We start from the raw sequence: 20,340 nt of genomic DNA, 5'->3' as shown, positions 1-20,340 counted from the left end.
TTTATTTTATTTAAAATCTACCAATCTGCTAAATATGGTATATCTACTACGTTGATTAATCGAAAAATTGTCAATGCCTTCCTAAAGATATATTATTAAAAATTTAAAATTATATTTAAAGGAATCTAACTTATATATTAAAATAAATAACGCATATACGTGGTAGATAGATATATTTCAAAAAAATATAAAAAAACTCAAAAATATTAAAATTTTAAATTAGAATTTATACTAAACTATACTATTATAAATAAAATAAGATGTATTCAAAATATTAAAATTTTGATCAATTGAGTATTTGGTTGATATTTACACTTGTGCCTACTTACTTCTAACAATGTGAATAAATAATTATTAGAAAAAAAATAAAATAATAAAATAAAAAACATGTTATCGAAATATTATATTATATTTAGCATAAAATAATATTTCAAAATAAATACTTAATAATAAAATATTATATGAACAAGAAAAAGAATAACTTAACCCGTGCGACACGGGTTATAGGCCAGTACATTTTATATAACGACCTCCGTATTACCAAACATAAGAAAATATATTTTGACTAATTCTATCTTCCCTAAATATTATTGAAATATTTTTAAAAATATCATATTTTTAAAAAATTATTTTGAAAATACTCTCATTTTTAAACTTATTTTTATAAATATATTTTTTAAATTTTATTTTTAAAAATACGATTTGCAACCAGGTAAAAAGCCAAAATACCCGCCATTTAGGGGCTTGATGCCCAAAATACTATTTGGCGGGATGGAGTGCCCAAATTACTTGTTGAATACGCATGTGCAACATGCGAATTTTGTTTTTTAAAAATTTATAAAGGATACGCATGTCTGACATGCGTATTCACTAAAAACAAAACTGAATACGCATGTCTGACATGCGTATTCTTTACAAAAAAAATGAAGGTTGTATACGCACTGCTATAATGCGTAATGCGTCGGTATTTTGGACAGTTCGCGCGCATCTGGGTATTTTGGACAGTTGAGACCGGAAAATGGGGTATTATGGGCATTCTTTCTTTGCAACCTCTGTAACTATTATGCTAACTTTTATTTTATTTTATTTTTAAAGTTGATTTTAAGGTTGCAGAGGTTATAAACTTGAAACGCAACAAATGTAAACTTGAAATCAGTCTTTTCAAAGTTGAAAATTAAGTTACATAATACGTTACCGAGATTGCAAACCGTATTTTTGAAAATGAAATTTAAAAAAGATTAATATTTTTGTAAATAAATTTAAAAATATAATATTTTGAATAGTTATCCAATATTTTTCTTAAATTTTTCTCAAATAACATAAAATGACAAATTAAGAATTTTGATTATTATATATTGAACAAGTCATCAAAAGGTTTGTGTGACATACATCATTATTTAGAAAAAAGTTTGATAAGATAATCTGAGATCCCTAATATTTCTCATATATAATTTACCCTTTCGATATCATTTTTGTTTAAATTTAATTAACCTTTTCCTTCGAATCATGTTTACCGACTTAAAATAACATAACATGAATGGACACAGGGAAAAGATACTCACCAAACTTAGCATGAGGATGCATGTTGGTTGTTTTGGAATTGAGTAGGTAACGTGAAACACGGGCCGTTGTTAAATAAATTTGTAAAATTGATGTGATTGTCATGAATGGTCAATATTTATTACGTATAAATTAAAATAATATTATCACCCTAAATATTACTGAGTTCTAATAATATTGTTACAAGCCAACAAGCGAGATGCAACACTTTTAAACGGCCCAGCCCAAACCCGATGGGGCCTGGGGATACAAAAGCCTGCTTTTTGGTGCATAAAACCCGGATAGACAATAACTTATTGGCAGTTGTCAATTGTAATCAGTGTACACTAGGGAGTATGAGTTGATTAATCTCTTGTCATTTGGAGATTAACGGATTATCTTTTATACACCTACTAGGCTTAAAACCGGTGTTATGCACGGATGACACATATTTTTTTAATATTATATATTGAATTCAATTCTTAATTTTGTTTATTTAAAATTTTAAATGATATGACTTCATGATAATTATATTAGTAGACATATATGTTCATAACCTTTTAGAACATTTAAATTTATTTAAAGTGATAGAGTTGGTAATGGGGAAATATTATTATAACATTATTTTATTGAGGGGCTTAAAAAAATATTATTTTAGCATGGTGATTACTTAATCGATTAACTATAACTCTATAAAAGATATTTAAAAAAGATAATATTACTGATTAAACGGTATAGTTTTATGGATAAATCTATGTGTATTTAAAAAAATATTTATGTTTTAATTAAAATTTAATTTTTTAGTTCATATCAATAGGATACGAATTATACTTAGCGTAATATTAATTTGATTTATCTCGGATTAGTATTTTACATTATTTTATTTTAGCCCAATGCTCAATACACCGACCAAATTAAACTAATTATTTTTAGTTTATTTTTAAAAAAATTTAAAGTCTGGATCAATAAGATAATTTTGTTTTAGATTGAATAATTAGTATATATGATTTTATTTTTGTTCGTCGAATTATATTTTTATTTTAGTTTTTTGTTAGTCTGAATCAATTGTATAATGTATTTTTTTACCATGTATAAGTAAAATATATTATTTTGTTTATCCAAGTTCATTAGTATAATTTGTTAGGGGGATTAATAATATTATTATTTTATCTTAACCCGAGTCACATTATATATCAACTAAATCCTAAAAATTATATTTAGTCTGCTTAAATTTAATTTAGCCTGAAGTAATAAATTAGAATAATATAAAACTCGATATGAATTAAAATTTAAATTGGTAGAAGAAGTTGAGTTTAATATAAATTATAATAATATAGAGTTCGATATAAAATAGAATTGAAATTGATAAAACAATAAAGGAAGTTGACTTCAATATCAATTATAATTGGAATTGAACGATATAGTAATTAGAATTAAATAATTAAATAAGGGTAATTAAGTAATTTCAGCAAGTACCGACTACCAAACTTTTAATGTTTCGTATCTATATACTATTATTATTATAAACAAAACAATGAAAGTTTGTTTGGTAGTTGGTATGATCACCGTAATTATAGTAATATTTAAAATAAAACACTATCACAAATAGATAAATATTCATAATAGAATTATAATATGTCTAATGCTTTTCGTTAAAACAAAATAATATATAAAATCTACCCGGTCGTGCTAAACAAAACTATACTATTGATCCAATTTTAAATAAAAAATTAAAAAAACTACATATAGTTAATTGGATTTGAATAATTGGGCTAAAATAAAATAATAAATATTATTGATCCCGCTAAAAATGTTATATTATTGAACCAGACTATAACAAAATAAAAAATTCGTGGGGTCGATATAGTGTAATCAAACTAAAATAAAATAATACATATTATTCATTCGGTCTAAAATAAAATAATAATCACCCCGGGCCAAAATAAATTAAACAAAATAGTAAAAAATAATTAGCTTGATTTTGTTATATAACCTGCCTTAAGCTAACATAATTTTTTTGCCATTGACATATAAAATTTTAACATTAATTCGGGTTTAAACATATTAAATTAACATAAATTTAAATATAGTTAGTTGGATTTGGTCGGTTAACAGACTAATGAAAATTTATATATTATTGATTTTAGCTGAAATTTACCTTTTAATAAAATATAATAATCTTTCGTAAATACACCTATAAATATCAATAAAAATATAAATTTTCGTCAATGCATTGTTTTTTAAAACTGTAGTGTAACTAACTTATACACCCATGTGTATATTAATAAGTATAATCAAATCATATTATTAAAATTTTAAATAAATAAGTTTCATAACTTAAAAAAATTTACTTCAAACTAAATTCAAAAGAAATATGCAAAATTAAAAATAATCATTGCATCACCCGGGTTTAAGGCTAATATTATAATATAGTATAGATATTGATTGTTTATTTATCAAAGGTGATGTTTGTTTCACGGAATCTGCATAATAATTTGGGAAAATTAATTTCTTCAATATTAAGTATTAACTATCCTTTAAATTTTAATCGCAAATTTATTTTGGACTAACATAGTTATTGGGATTGTATTATAATCGACTTATTAAAGGGTATAAAATATTACTTGTTTCAACTAAGTATCATAGTGATTTGCAATCCTATCTTCTAATTCAACGAAACAAACTTTAAAAAGATTATAATTCTTCAATAAATTTTCATTAATTTTTTATAAAATAAATATTAGTTTCAAAAAAAAAATTAAACAAGCATGAGAGTACGAAAAATGATGAATAAGAATGTTATAGCAGCAAACTTGACATGATGTGCATTTCAACAATTCTGTTTTGCCATTCAACGAGGTCTCATAATGTAGATTGTCGGCACATTTATAAATTAAATGAATGTTACTGAAATGTTAATAAAATACAGTTAAACGTCTTTAACGTAATAGTTATTTTAACGAGTTTATTACTTTATCAAAACTCAAAATACACTATATTCATTATGTTGGGATGGGAAAAAAATATTATTTGAACGATTATTACTTAATCAAAATTAACTATAAAAAAATAATTGTATCAAAAAATAATTGTATTAAAGGAGCTAGATTTTTTTTAAGATCGATCATTAATATACAATTCAATATTCAGTACATTTAATTTTGCCGTCAGGTTGAATTTATGATACAACCGTCACAAAAACACTGGGAACAAACTAAGATCATGCTAGCTTCAAAAAAATGGCAACAATCTTCTTCTTCTCAACTCAAAAGAATCTCTACGCCATTTCAACTTTCTCTCTACTTACACTCTTCCTTCTCAGTCTACTCTACTTCTCTAAACAATCTCTCCAACCTAATCTATCTCTCTACAGAGATCACTACTATTCAAGTCTCTCCCTTTCTCTCAACACAAGATCTCAAGATGATCTCAACATTCCCATTGCACTAAGTCAAGATCTTTCAAGAAACTCAAATGGGTCATTTTATAACTCAACAATCTCAAAAGGGTCACTTCAGAATTCAAGAAACTCAAATGGGTCAGTTGATAATTCAAGAATCTCAAATGGGTCAGTTGAGAATTCAAGAAACTCAAAAGGGTTGATTGATAATTTAAGAAACTCAAATGGGTCAGTTGAGAATTCAAGAAGCTCAAATGGGTTGTTGGTTGATGATATCAATGTTATAGTTCAAGAAGATAATAAAAAATTTGTTCTTGAAAATACTTCAAATGTCAGTGCTAGTGTTGTAAAAGAGAGTGTTAAGTGGAAGATAAGTTGTGATTTATATGTAGGGAGTTGGGTTAAAGATGAAGAGAATTATCCGATTTATAAGGCGGGGAGCTGTCCTTTTGTTGACGAGGCTTATGATTGTCAAAGCAATGGGAGAAAAGATTCTCAGTATATGAATTGGAGATGGAAGCCTGATGGTTGTGACATTCCTAGGTTAGTGACTTCATTACTTTTGTAAAGTTACTAAATTTATGAACATTATGTTTGTCTTTATTACTTCCTCATTTCCATATTTAGAATGATATATATTTGGATTAGTACTAGATTGCTATTTCTTCTAGTACATTTGCAAAATCATAGGATTTAGTGATGTGAATTGTTGAGTTATATAAATGTGACTAAGTAGTCATCGCGTACTGAAAATGCTTACTTGGATTGATTAAGCAAGTTATTTATAAGAATTAGAATTTGACAATCAGAGTTGTACTAGTAATTAAGTCAAATATATAAGTGATTTCAGTAAGGTGTAATAAATACGTTTTATTGGAACAAATTTGATGCATTTTTGTTAAATATTAATTGCTGCTATTCGAGAAACCTTTAAAAGAGTGACCTTGCGACACATGTTCTTAGACCACTGTTGTACTTATTGAGTGGAAAAGTAAATTTTTGTTCTCTCTCCTTCAATATGATTTTCCTAAATTATGTAAAGCTCCTAATTCTTATACTATCCTATTTTAGTATGGGGAGAACTACAAAACAATTAACATGAGTGAATGAATTTTGGTACATATTTGTGCAATTTAAAACATGGAGTTCAGTAAAGAGATCTGTTGGCTTTAAACTTCACCTCATTCTCCAACAGCGACTGTATACTGTTCTTTATACCTGGATAATCTTTCTGAAACTGAATAGCTACAGAAACCAAGTTTTGCTGGGCTTGTTCATAGTTTCCAGATCAAGAGACTTTTTTTGTCAGCATCTGGGTATAGAAACTTGAAGGAGCTTGTATATATAAGGAAAGAACAACGCAACTATGCTCGTGTAATCGTGTGTGTGAAGTTAAAATAGGACTTATACAAGTATTCTTGCCTCTTTAGTTTCGGGGCAAGTTCCAAGTTATATAATTATCAAAAGTATCAGGGTAGAATGAAATACCAATGAACAAGAGTTCAGTTTATTCACATTCCCATCTATTATTGTTGTTTTGGATTGGCATATCTTGCATCATTTATACAATATTTGATAATAAAATAAAAAAGCAGTTCATTTGAATAACATATTAGTCAATACTTTATACGCTGTTTAATATTTATGTGCTTCTTCAAGATGGATGGTCTTAAATCACCTCAAAAGGTTAGAATTTGATACATTAGTCATGATTTTAACTTCCCAATATAAGGTGACAGATTCATCTACCAATTTTTAAATATTTTCTTTGTCAGATTCAATTTTTAATAATTTCAGTTACTTCAATGTATCTGAATATTTTTTTTGCTTGGGTACCTTACTTGTATAGGTTTAATGCAACAGACTTCTTGACAAGACTAAGGGGGAAACGGTTGATGCTGGTGGGGGATTCCATGAACAGGAATCAGTTTGAGTCGCTACTGTGCATGCTTTATGATGGCTTATCAAATAAGAGCAAAATGTATGAAATCCATGGCTACAAAATAACCAAAGGAAGAGGATATTACATCTTCAAATTTGAGGTAAAAATGATCATCTACAGAATAGATTCTTGTATAATGTTTACTTATGGTAACAAAAATTGAAAAATTGAAAAAATAAAAAATAATTATGATATAATAGCGAGGGAAATATTCATGTCCCTGTTAAGATCGATTGAGCCTCTTCATTACTATCCAACCTTGTGCCGGATCATCTTCCACCAGTTGATTTTAAAAGGTGTGTTTGAGTTACAATTCCAGTTTAATGACTATTAAAGCAGTGTTCAGTATACTCTTGATGAATTTAATCCCCATCACTATCTTAAACACACACTCCTATATAAACTTGAATTGAAAGTACATATTACAATGTCATAGGCAAGGTAAAAAGGACTGATACTTTGTCATACTATTAAATTGCTTGGCCAGGATTATAACTGCACAGTGGAATTTGTACGATCTCATTTCCTTGTCAGGGAAGGAACCCGTGTCAATGGTCAAGGAAACAACAACCCAACTCTGTCAATTGACAGGATTGACAAGTCAGCTAATCGTTGGAAACGCGTTGACATTCTTATTTTTAATACCGGGCATTGGTGGACTCACGGAAAGACGTCCAGGGGGTAAAATCCAATTATCATCTTATGTATTTTATTGAAAAACATAAACCTGTTTCTGGGTGTCTGATATAACTATATTAAATCATGATTGCAGTAAACTAAGAATGCACACTTTTGATTATGAATGATTGTTTTCCATAAATAAGGAGATGATATGAGACTGGTAGATTTGTTCCATATTCCGAAAAATCTCAAGTTATTGAATGCAACATTAGCAAAAAACTAGTATGCTGCAAGCTTGTTTTAATATCAGATAATTCCTTTATGTCAGTGTGCTTCTAGCTCGACTGCTCGAGATCACGGAAAAACTAATAAATTTTAACTTTAATTTCTTTTACCAGTGTTTTCGTTCTGAAGTGGAATGAGATGCTATTTTACAGGAAAAATTATTTTAAGGAGGGTGACTATGTCTATCCCAAGTTTGATGCAGTTGAAGCTTACAAGAAATCGATGAGTACCTGGGCAAAGTGGATCGATAAAAATGTGGACGCGGGAAAATCAGTTTTTTATCGTGGTTACTCATCCGCCCATTTCAGGTGACTCCCCCTTCCTCCCCAAGCCATTAAAAAAAACATAACTTCCCTCTCCCTCTCTCCCTCCCTCTCTCTCCCCTCTCCCCCATATGTGTACTAATTTTCTATAAGTATGTAAATATGTAGTGCTCTGAACATTTTCCTGGTCGATTCATTGACCTATTCATAACTAAACTGGAAACCATTTCATAATAAATTGCTGATATCGTATATTCAGTTTTGTATATACCTTTTAATGCTTTTGTGTTTTTTTATATCATAAACATTTAGAGGTGGAGATTGGGATTCAGGCGGATCTTGCAACGGGGAGACTGAACTTATCAAATCCGGGGCTATTTTGGATGACTATCCTGTAAAAATGAAAATTGTGCAGGATGTAATCCGAGATATGCAGTTTCCAGTGGTACTATTAAACATAACAAAGTTGACAAATTTCCGCAAGGATGGCCATCCATCAGTTTATGGGAAGAACAGAACACTAGATGAGGGTAAGAAGATATCTACCAGGCGCCAAGATTGCAGCCATTGGTGTCTTCCAGGGGTTCCTGATGCATGGAATGAGCTAATATATGCTAATTTGGTACTCCGGACTAGATAAGTGCCAATTATATCTCTGTCTGTAATGTACTTTACGAGTTGTCCGCGCATGTAGTTATTATATATTTGTCAAGATCTTTTTCAATCCCGACAATAGAATGAAGGTACTAGACTAGTAGGTGCAAACCGAGCCAGTATACGTAATGACAGTTTTCTAGTGTACATGAGATAAAGAAAATTATCAATTTAGGAAAAGGAACATCTTTCCTTCAAATTCAATTCAATGTTTTATAATTAGATTCAGGGAAGATGCCAGATAAATTTTACTTTTATATTATGTCAATGGTCTCCTATTTATACCTTTAATGAAGAAGTGAAATGCTCTTTTGATTGATTTGAATTTGACTTTTTGACATCGACAAAAGAAAATAACTTCATCTAAACATTCAATAGATTTTATTAGATAAAATGTATATAGAAGCTAGGTATGATCCCTCATTTAGTTTATCCCATAGATTTTCGTTTCCATTTCCTAGGTATAAGATGTAACCTTTACAGTTAATAGCGAGTTATTTGGATCAGAAGATAAGATATGACCAATGAAAATACCTATTTTTGTTATCTAAGTAATACTGTTTCAGGCAGATATGTTGAGTATAACTAGTTATATGCTAAAACCAACTTTTTCCACATTTTCTGACTATTGTTTCTTGGTTTAAGCTAGCTGTGGCTTTTATTAGTGTTTATGACCTTCGTGTTTGTTGGAAATGGATGCAATCATTTTATTTGCATCGTCTTCTTCTGGGTCCCCGCCAACTTGAACAAATTTCTCGCAGGAGGGGCACATTGCTAGGGTTGTAGCCTTAGGAAGCTGAATGTACAGTGGTGGCTGTTGGACCTTCAGCGACGGCAGTTCTTGTAGTTCTTTCTTTAATCGTCGGTTTTCATCACTTAAGCTTTCACAACATTTTTTCAAGAACGCGTAGTCTACCTCTGTCTGCTTCAACTTAGTCCTGCACACCGCCACACCCACCCACACACAGACATACCAATTAGAACATTATTATAGTGATGTTGCAACGATAACCAAATCCTTCACACCAATATAATATGCATATACCTTGCTCTTCGGTTTTGGAACCAGACTTCAACTTGGCGTGGCCTTAGATTCAACCTCTCTGCCAGTGCTTCCTTCTGAACCTGCATTGTTATTCATCATAAATCAACTTGTTATATGATTATTATTAGATCAATCCATGTATTATATTGACTACACACATCATAAATGTATACACACTTGCATGCATAAATCATGATTACCTTGTTAAGGGTGTTACTCATATTGAAACTGTCTTCAAGCAAGGAAGTTTGTTGTGCTGTAAGCCTTAGTTTTTTATTGCTGCAGTTCTTGTTTTCGACATCATCACTAAAATCTCCAAATTTACATGTTTCGGATGATGAGATTGATCCATCTGCCTTGCTATATTCAGAGTTCATCGCTTCCTTCGTTTCCTCATCCGAGCAAAGTGGTAAAGAAAGATCTAAGCAAACTTTAGCAACTCGCTTATTCTTCTGCAGATCCCTTTTAGGAACATATTCATCCCCCACACCGATAGAAAGCCCCAGACCAAGCCCCATTTCCTCATCTCCCATTGCCAACTATGTGTAGAAAGAGAGATGAAATCAAGAGAAGTGGGAGATGGGAAATGATAGGTGGGGAAAACAGGAGTTTATACAAGTTTTAACTGAGAAGAGTTATTAATAACTTGGGTGCTGCTCTGTAGGGAAATCAGATTAGCAGTAATTAAATGTGTATATTGAGTAACAAAATTTTAATTATATGTAAGAGATAGAACTTAAAAGCATGCGTTAGACTTGTGAGTGCAAGGAAGGAAACATATAACTTCCTCATTTATGGTTGACTTCAATGAATTCCACAAGAATATAATGCCATTTGACTCCTACCCTGTTGTGAGTCCTCATTACACTGAGTCCTCGTTTTGAGCAGGTGTACTGAAGGGTATCTATGATAAATGATATAAATTACTTGATCTTTTTTTGAAAGGCGACGATAAAATACTATGGTGATAATGTTGCAGTTTAAGAAATCAATGAAAGGCGACGACAAAATAGTATGGTCAAAATGTTGCATCTTAAGAAATCGAGATGTTTATTTATTTATTTTTTGCTTAAAGCTAAGTATTTAGTATTTATAACTGATATTGGAAAAAGTACTGGTCAATTAATCAATTACTAGAATGAAGTAGACTAAGTAATCAAATTAAGACGGTGTTTTCCTTGGCAAGGTCATGGTGCTCTGAATTTGATTATTATGGAAATGTGCTATAATTACCTCAATAACTCTTGGTGACAGTCAAAGACTCGAACTCGAATGATTGGTTTTTGCTTGTCGTCTTTGATGGGTTCACCGTCCATAAAGCCATCTTATTCTTGAGTAAAAATGGAGCAATTTGACCGTCAGTTACTAATGGAGTAGTGGAAATACTCCTACTAGAAGAAGGGGACTACTACTTGCGTACATTAACAAATTCTAGGAGATTTCTAACTGTGAAGAAACAGAGCATTTTGGGAGATGAGTGAAATCTTAAACTCGATTTGATTTTAAATATGAAAATCTCACATGCGACATTCGTTTGATATCATGGATCTATTTTTGAAACTGTGTTACCTCAGGCCAAAACGTTCTAGATAAACTGCAAATTTATACTTACATTTTGTGCTATCTTCGTTCGAAAAAAATCCGTCAAGTGCCAAGAAGAAACTAGCCATATGCATCAAATGTATACAATATTCTGAAAGGATGCTACAATAAGCTTTAAATAAAGTAATGGCCCAACTTAAATAAGAAGAATTCTGCAAACCACCTGGCTTTAATCTAAACATGGCTTTAGTCACAGAAAAATTATAGATAATTCTTAGTTCAAATTTAAAATGGAAAATGCTCATCTGGTTCACAGTTGACCACAGAATATAGTAGCCAAAATACATACAAGAATATGTGACATTAGCGTGCACTAGTATAAGTTATAGTTGGATCATATCGATGGTTTACATGCATTTCGGTCACAACATCAAGTTGCTACAATATCACCAGAATTCAATTTGATGTTCTTGGTTCAAAGATCAGTTTTAGCCGTAGAAATACCTAGAAGCTTAGCCAGTTCTCCACTTTCATAGGCTTCAACTGTATCTGGTACCAAAATTCAAAGTTTTGCAAGCTTATACAATGTACGAACTGCTAAAATGATTCATGAGAAGTATGCAAAGATAGTGAACTTACCATCTGAGCCTCCAATGTGCTTTCCGTTGATGAATACTTGAGGTACAGTACGCCTCCCAACAAGCTGACCAACAGAACCCTGTATCTCCCAGCCATCTTCTGTAGAACATAAATCATTCCTTGTCAATACCTTTTCCAGTCAAGTAAGAGAAGCTTCAGAACCATTGGTTGTTCATCCCTCAAATAGATTAATAATATATTGCTAGCAAAAGCTGACAACGTGCCTGTTTGGCTGCTTACAAAATCAACTTATATGGGCTTTTAGCCCAATTTAACTGTTACGTTACTGTTTGGCAAAAAAAAGAAATGACCATATGTTGCACCTGAACGTTGATAAGCAGGATGTTGGCCTTGTGATGCTTTCTGATTCTCATTCTACCTTCCTCATCTTGTTTATTTTTGTTATTAAATAGTTCTTGTTTTCTTCCCTAAATAAAACTAATCAAACTCTAATGGAGACATCTTGTTTTAAAAATATCTTTTACTTTATCTGTACATTTAATTTTTGAAATTTATCATATTTAAATTTAAATTTAGTATATTTTATTTATCTGTATTATTTATTAATAAGCGAAACTACTTTTAATAATACAAATCGAATAATCCGTATCAATAACCAAAATCTCTTTTTTTTAAAAAAAAATTGATACCTATTTTTCTCCTGTGGTAATTATCCATATTTTTATATTTTCTCTTTTTTTATTTTGTATTCATGTATCAAAAGTTCAAAACTATTAATTCATATAATTTGTCATTTAAATTTTAATTGTATTTCAAAAAAATATTATTTATAAGTTATGATTTACCAAATACATTATTAACTTATAACTAACTTATACGTAAAATTATCCAAACACCTAAATATCTTATAATTTACGATATTCATATTACTTATACGACACTTTTCAACTTTAAGTCATAAGTTACATTTTAAAAAAAATACCAAACGGGCCCAATATCACAAAATTTAATTTAGCAAAAACCAAAATCACATGATATTTGTTTAAATTAATAGCAAACACTTGGGGGCCATTTGGACTCGAACTAATATTTCCTCTCTTCTTATTCTCTTGTAAGATTTCAGTTATCATTGTTTACCATCAACTAAAAGTCCCCTTTTCAACACCTATCTTTCCTCTCTTCTTATTCTCTTGTAAGATTTCTATTATCATCGTTTACTATCAACCAAAAGCCCTCTTATTCTACACCCATCTTTCCTCTCTTTTTATTTTCTTGTAAGAATTCTGTGATGTATTAAAGTCTATATCACATAATTCCTGGAGCACCCTATTAGAGATGAAAGGAGATGAAAGGAACGACATCAAGCCGCTTAAAGAAAAACTAACAAACCTCTCTCATCGAGCTCCACAACATAGGGCTTTTGACTCAACTCTTTAAAGACGGATTTTGCTTTTCTACAATACCTGAACATGAGGAGACAAAGTGATTAGTAGAAGAACATTAGTACATCTTAAAAGTTTCGAAAAAATGTATATTTGAAATGTTTAAGTGGACAATATCTTAACATTAAACCAGTGATAACATTGACTACAATGCATTCAAAAGGTCAAATAGAACAGAATAAAATAGTTTACTTAACGCAATAGATTAAGATGACACTGAATGACCATTTTTATCTAGGAGAACTTTACAGAATACGGATTTGTCCTCCATTAAAAAAATTAAAGCTATTGAAATTTAAGCGACACACAGCTACATGAATGTTATATGCTGAGCAAGTTTGTAAAGCTAATAAAAATTATCGACATTTGCAGTAACAAATATCTACATGAATTGATACATATAAGTATAGAACTGAGAACTAATGCAAAATATCGAATACATGAAAACTGATCAAGTATCGCACACTCACATACTAATCCCAATACTTTCCGAAAGATATTACAAATACCAGTTGGAAAAATTGCAACTTAAAATACATTAAATTTAATTACATTCATAACAATCTTGAAGATGTACTAAAATTGGGAATGAACAGTGGATAGATTGAGCAACATTTCTCAAAATTGATATTCTTCGTAGTGGCTAATCGTTAATCGTAACAATAAAAACCTAAATGAGTAACTAAACTCCTTTAGGGGTTGTTTGGTTCGCGAAGTGCTATGGGGTTGGAATGAGGAATCGGGTTAAGCTGATATAGGGTTAAGGTATCATTTTTGATAGCACGTGTTTGATTGAGTGGTAGAATGAATATATTCAATTAAAATATTTTTAATTTATTAATTATAAAAAATTAATATAATTTTAATTTTATATTATTTTAATTTATTGATTTAATTTTGTGTTAAACATTTACATAGAATTGTATAGACAATGAAAAATATATTTGATTCCTCGTACCCATATTTCATACCCAACTCACCACTAGGGTATTTGAGCTATGAGTTTGGAGAATTAAATTTCATAACCAAACATCAAGTGTGGGTAAGTATGAGTTTGGAATGACCAAAACCCATACCTGATACCCGAAAAGCATGAACCAAACGGCCCCTTAATATCAATCTACACAAACATCAAACTAATGCAAATAATTACACATATAAACAATACAGATTATCACCAGCTTCAACAGTACTTATTAGGGCTGTAATTCGAGTCGGGCGGCTCGCGAGCTCGCCGGCTCGAACTCGTTTAAGTGAGCTCGACTCAGCTCGTTTAGTTAAACAAGCCGAGTTCGGGCAGAGATTCTGGTGCGTTTACTAACTTGAGCCGGCTCGGCTCAACTCGTGAAATTAGACGAGCCGAGTTCGGGTAGAGATTTAGGCTCGATTAAGTGTAAAATTAAACGAGCCGGCTCGCGCGACTCGTTAAAACCGACTCGTTTAGCTAAACGAGCCGACTCGACTCGACTCGTGAAATTAAACGAGTCGAGTTCAGGCAGAGATTTAGACTCGTTTAACTAAACGAGCCGGTTCAACTCGACTCTATTAATCTCGGTTCGAATTACGCCCGGCCCGACTCGAAACTCGGCTAGCTCAGCCCTAATTACAGCCCTAGCACTTATCTAATATTGAAAGTTGAAGAGAGAGAGGGGGGAGAGGGAGATAACATACGGGCAGTAAGATTTGGAGAAAATGACGATGGAATGAGAAGATATCGTCTTCTTCACGAACTTCATTGCAGCCGACGACGATTCATCCGCCGCAACATTAATTGACAATAACACCGCCATCAATACTGCTATTACTAGTACCGATGTTGATGATTTTGATATCGTCGCCATTTTAGTTGATTAATCAAGTTTCGAGCTTGTTTTTACTCAACACTACACACACAGATACAGATCGGATCTCCTATTAGTAATTTACCAATTTTCTCGTAGCGTGCTTTTTTGTTTAGCGTCTCCGTTATAAACCCGAAGATTTAGTTGCGTTTAAATAAAATAATTACTGAATATAATATAGAGTTTGTGAGAGATTTTTAAAGGATAAAAGAGTATATAAGATTTATCGAAATTTACCATTTTTATCGAGGAGAACTTTACCGAATACGGATTTGTCCTCCATTAAAAAAATTAAAGCTATTGAAATTTAAGCGACACACAGCTACATGAATGTTATATGCTGAGCAAGTTTGTAAAGCTAATAAAAATTATCGACATTTGCAGTAACAAATATCTACATAAATTGATACATACACGTATATAACCGAATACTAATGCAAAATATCAAATACATGAAAAGTGATTAAGTATCGCACACTCACAGACTGATCCCAATACTTTCCGAAAGATATTACAAATACCAGTTGGAAAAATTGCAACTTAAAATACATTAAATTTAATTACATTCATAACAATCTCGAAGATGTACTAAAATTGGGAATGAACGGTGGATAGATTGAGCAACATTTCTCAAAATCGATATTCTTCATAGTGGCTAATCGTTAATCGTAACAATAAAAACCTAAATGAGTAACTAAACTCCTTTAATATCAATCTACACAAACATCAAACTAATGCAAATAATTACACATATATAAACAATACAGATTATCACCAGCTTCGACAGTACTTATCTAATATTGAAAGTTGAAGAGAGAGAGAGAGAGAGAGGGAGAGAGAGAGAGAGGAAGAAGGAGAGAGAGGGGGGAGAGAGAGAGAGAGGGAGAGAGAGAGAGAGGAAGAAGGAGAGAGAGGGGGGAGAGAGAGAGAAGGAGAGGGAGAGAGAGAGAGAAGGAGAGAGAGAGATAACATACGGGCAGTAAGATTTGGAGAAAATGACGATGGAATGAGAAGATATCGTCTTCTTCACGAACTTCATTGCCGCCGACGACGATTCATCCGCCGCAACATTAATTGACAATAACACCGCCATCAATACTACTATTACTAGCATTGATGTTGATGATTTTGATATCGTCGCCATTTTAGTTGATTAATCAAGTTTCGAGCTTGTTTACTCAACACTAAACAGATACAGATCGGATCTCCTATTAGTAATTTACCAATTTTCTCGTAGCGTGTTTTTTTGTTTTGCGTCTCCGTTATAAACCCGAAGATTTAGTTGCGTTTAAATAAAATAATTACTGAATATAATATATAGTTTGTGAGAGATTTTTAAAGGATAAAAGAGTATAAAAGATTTATCGAAATTTACTAATTTATAAAATTGTTGTAAAATAAGTTATTGTTTGACTGACATTATTAGATTGTTTTTATGGATCAAGAGAATATGAGCTATTCATTAACTTGATTAAAGAAACAAAAAAGCATTAGATTATGATAATTTAATAAAATACAAGTGAACAGTTTTAATTTTATTGAATGATATTTTTTGTTAGAACGAATTACTTAAAATTTTAATTGAATTAATATTTGGGTTCAGGTGAATGATGTTTTTTTTAAATTAAGTGATATTTGGGTATTTTCCAAAAAACCCCTAATATATAGTTTGTGAGAGATTTTTAAAGGATAAAAAAGTACAAAATATTTATCGAAATTTACTCATTTATAAATTATTGTAAAATAAGTTATTGTTTGAAGTAAGGCCCCGTTTGGTATTGCTGTTGCAGACGGTTACAACAGTTTTTTGCTGAAAAACTAGCAGAAAGGTGTTTGGTAAATTCTAAAAGCTGCCGTCTGAAAAGCGCTTTTCGTCTAAAAACTGCTGTCTGAACAGCGATTTTCGTCTAAAAGCTACTGTTAGTAAAAGCATGTCCCCCATACTTTTGAAAAAAGTTGTTTTCAATTTTGTGGGAAGTACCTATCAGTTTTACCATCAAACCTTCTTAAAAATATTATTTTTATATATTATATCTCAAAATATGCATAAATAAAAAGAAATTACTAAACAGTCATCTAATTTTTCCGACATCACTTTTTCCACCAGCACTTTTTGTCACAGTACAACGGTTTTTTAAAGCACCCCAAACGGAGGCTAAGTTATTGTTTGAACTTTGGAGGGCATTAGATTGTTTCTATGGATGAGAGAGTATGTAAAGCTATTCACTGACTCGATGAAAGAAAGAAAGAAAAATATTAGGTCTGATAGTTTAATAAAATACTAGTGAACAGCTATAATTTTACAAATAGTTTTTTTTTTCTTTTAGAAGTCAGAACAAAATACTTAAAATTTTAATTGGATTAGTATTTGGGTTAAGGTGAATTATGAATTTTTTTCAAATTAAGTGATAAATTATAGAGTTATTAGAAAAAAAATTCTGTCACTCGTTAGAAGTTTTGAAAATAAAAATTAAAATATTTATGAATGATATATCAAATGAAAAAGTAAATCAAAAAAGAATTTGAGGTAAAAATGTTATGATTGCGACTATATCACTTTATACGGGAAACACATATATGTGCACACACTAGGTGGTATTTTGCGAAACAACCTCATTTTTTGGAACGAAAGTAAAGGTGCGTACAGTATCCTATTCAGAGACACTGTCCTAGATTTTATTTACCGGATACGGTTGATTGAATGATTGATTGAATATTATGACTGTGATTGAATATATTTTTCATGAGATAGGAATTGCTATTTCAACGAGATATTACGTCGCAATTTATTACTTGCTTAATTCGTACATTTTATAAAATTTCTTTATCATTTTTGAAAAAGAAAAAGAAAAAATTTCAAATACATTCGACATGTTGATGATATTAATGACAACTTTAGTAGTTTGATGGATCATTTTTATGGGATAGAAGAAATTATATACGCGCTTAAATTTACATATTGAATTCAATGGTGAAAGACCAATTTGTTCCGGGAAAAGAAATCGCCCATCTGAAACAGATATTAAGAAAACCCACGAGTTTAAGTAAAGCCCACTGCAGGTTGAACACTGGGCTATGTAATCCAAGGCTCACTGTCCACTAGGGGTGAACGCGGGTCGGGTTGGGCGGTTTAGAAGTAATAAATTGAATCAACCTAATTAATTCGGTTTTTAAAAAATAAACCCTTTAACCGAAACAATTATTTTCAACCCAACCCCCTTTATATATTGGGTCGGGTTGGTCCGGATTTGGTTTGGGTTAAAACTCGAATAAATCTATTTAAATATTTTTAAGAGTCAAAATTATAAATAATTTTAATCAAAAGTTGAAGTGTACACCATAATTTAACAGAAAATAAAAAGGACTTTTTTTTATACATATATATGTTTTGTATATATATTTCACAAATAATTTAAAGATAAATTTTATTTACAAATATACCTTCTTTCTCTCTCCATTTTCAAAAATACGTTATTTCTGTTTGAGCCCAATTGAAGCCCATTCCCGCTGCACTCCCGCGCTCCGATCTCAGCGGCTATTCTTCCTCACTCCCGCACTCCGTCATCATCAACTAACCCTCTGTCATCATCAACTAGCATCTAAACGCTTTAACAAGGTATAATCTCGTTTTTAAAATTTCAATTCTAGTTGCATTTAGTTAATTCGATTTCGTAGATTTGATTTGATTTGATTTGTAGATTCAAGTTATGTATTGCTTACGATTTCAGATTTCAGTATGATTTTCAGTTTTGAGATTACAATAGTTTTGTAGATGTTGTTGATTTCATAAGTTTGTGTTGCATATATGTTTATTCGAATGTTACTCTGAGTTGCAATTGAAATTTATTCTGATTATATTCATCATTGTTGTATTTAGTTGCTATTGAATTTTATTGTCCATTGTTGTATTTATTTGCTAGTTGCAAATCGGTTGATTTCAGTTGCAATTGAGGTTTCTAAAGTTGATTTAGTTGCTTTTGGTTAGGTGGCCCCGCAGGGGCACTCATTGAAGTTGCAATAAGGATTTAGAAATATTTTTGGAGGCTTTTAGAAGGATCATTGTTAAAATTGATTAAGTTGATCAGAAGGTTGGATATTAGGATGTTAAGTTGCATATAGTGTTGCTAATGTTTAATCAACATTATAATTCTTTATGCATACACGAGACCATTATGAAATACATTGTTTGTTGTATATTGTTGAATTTGGTTGATTGCAGTTGCAATTGGCTATTGATTTTTGGTATTATTTTCTGAAGTATAAATTGAAAATATCGCGGTCATAATACAACATGGTGGCCAATGGAATGAAAATCAGAACTACATCAACTTTAAGGTCTGCGGATTGTTGATTCCAAGCAACTGCACGTATAATAACTTGCTAGGACTTATTCTCAATGAACTGATGTTGTCTCCAGAATTATCTACAACAAAAATCGAGTATCAAGTTAGAGACAGTTATCCTCCATTTGATATTGCTAATGATTGTCAACTTATGTTTTATATTGAGTTGAAGAAAAGAGAACCAGACTTTACAAGATATCCTTTGTGTTTGACAATCGGAGAAAGTAAAGCCCAAGACACTATTACGTCACCTAGGAGTGGAACAACAAGTGATTATGTGTGTATTGAAGTCGTGCAACCTGAAGTTGCAACATCAAGTTCACTTACTGAAATGGATGGCGAAATGATTGCAGATTATATTGACTATGCAGAACTCATATCTGGTCAATTTGTAGATATCTCAAATGAGTTTGAAAATATTGGAGATGCAACTCACATTTAGAAGAAGTTTGTCATTAGCAACAAGCAACATGAACATATTGAATTGGATCAAATATACAAAGACGGAGAAACACTGAAGATAGTTGTGAGTCATTATGCCATTTGCAACAATTTTCAGTTTCATGTAAAAAAGTCTTGCCAGAAGGAGTATTCGATTGCTTGCCTCGATAAAAACTGCAGCTGGATGATGCGAGCATCACGAAATGGACAAACAAGTCAGTTCATAATACAGAAATTGGTTGACACTCACACCTGTGATCTGGAGTTGAGATTTAAAGATCAAAGGCAAGCCACTGCAACCGTCATTGCAGACATCATAAAAAATAAATACACCAATATCAAAACAAAATACACAGTTGTGGATATAATAAGAGACATGCAA

The 20,340-nt window shown here is 31.1% G+C and overlaps 3 protein-coding genes across 4 annotated transcripts; 1 reads left to right on the top strand and 2 right to left on the bottom strand.

Annotated features, from left to right (window-relative positions):
* The first annotated feature begins 4,699 nt into the window (after positions 1 to 4,699).
* Positions 4,700 to 8,774, top strand: LOC141690013 (protein trichome birefringence-like 5). Its single transcript, XM_074494579.1, has 5 exons — positions 4,700 to 5,482; positions 6,789 to 6,981; positions 7,369 to 7,562; positions 7,940 to 8,095; positions 8,363 to 8,774. The coding sequence occupies exons 1-5, from the start codon at positions 4,779 to 4,781 to the stop codon at positions 8,688 to 8,690; spliced, it is 1,575 nt and encodes a 524-aa protein (XP_074350680.1). The 5' UTR covers positions 4,700 to 4,778; the 3' UTR covers positions 8,691 to 8,774.
* A 14-nt stretch (positions 8,775 to 8,788) lies between these two features.
* On the bottom strand, positions 8,789 to 10,736 carry LOC141690014 (homeobox-leucine zipper protein HAT22-like). The gene is made up of 3 exons (XM_074494580.1): positions 9,950 to 10,736; positions 9,750 to 9,829; positions 8,789 to 9,642 (listed from the first exon to the last, which is right to left on the bottom strand). Exons 1-3 carry the CDS (start codon positions 10,280 to 10,282, stop codon positions 9,366 to 9,368), a joined length of 690 nt encoding a protein of 229 aa, XP_074350681.1. The 5' UTR covers positions 10,283 to 10,736; the 3' UTR covers positions 8,789 to 9,365.
* An 816-nt stretch (positions 10,737 to 11,552) lies between these two features.
* On the bottom strand, positions 11,553 to 16,452 carry LOC141690016 (glutaredoxin-C4). 2 transcript variants are annotated; one of them, XM_074494582.1, is made up of 4 exons: positions 16,149 to 16,452; positions 13,281 to 13,354; positions 11,931 to 12,029; positions 11,553 to 11,840 (listed from the first exon to the last, which is right to left on the bottom strand). In XM_074494582.1, exons 1-4 carry the CDS (start codon positions 16,316 to 16,318, stop codon positions 11,767 to 11,769), a joined length of 417 nt encoding a protein of 138 aa, XP_074350683.1. In that variant the 5' UTR covers positions 16,319 to 16,452; the 3' UTR covers positions 11,553 to 11,766. The 2 variants fall into 2 exon arrangements, with proteins under 2 accessions (XP_074350683.1, XP_074350682.1); XM_074494581.1 differs by lacking the exon at positions 16,149 to 16,452 and adding an exon at positions 15,005 to 15,224.
* Between the last annotated feature and the right edge of the window lie 3,888 nt (positions 16,453 to 20,340).

This window comes from Apium graveolens, chromosome 10 (genome assembly GCF_009905375.1).
Source record: "Apium graveolens cultivar Ventura chromosome 10, ASM990537v1, whole genome shotgun sequence".
Lineage (NCBI taxonomy): Eukaryota > Viridiplantae > Streptophyta > Magnoliopsida > Apiales > Apiaceae > Apium > Apium graveolens.
Note: the sequence above shows the minus strand (reverse complement) of the source record. Positions and strands in the feature narration are given on the sequence as shown.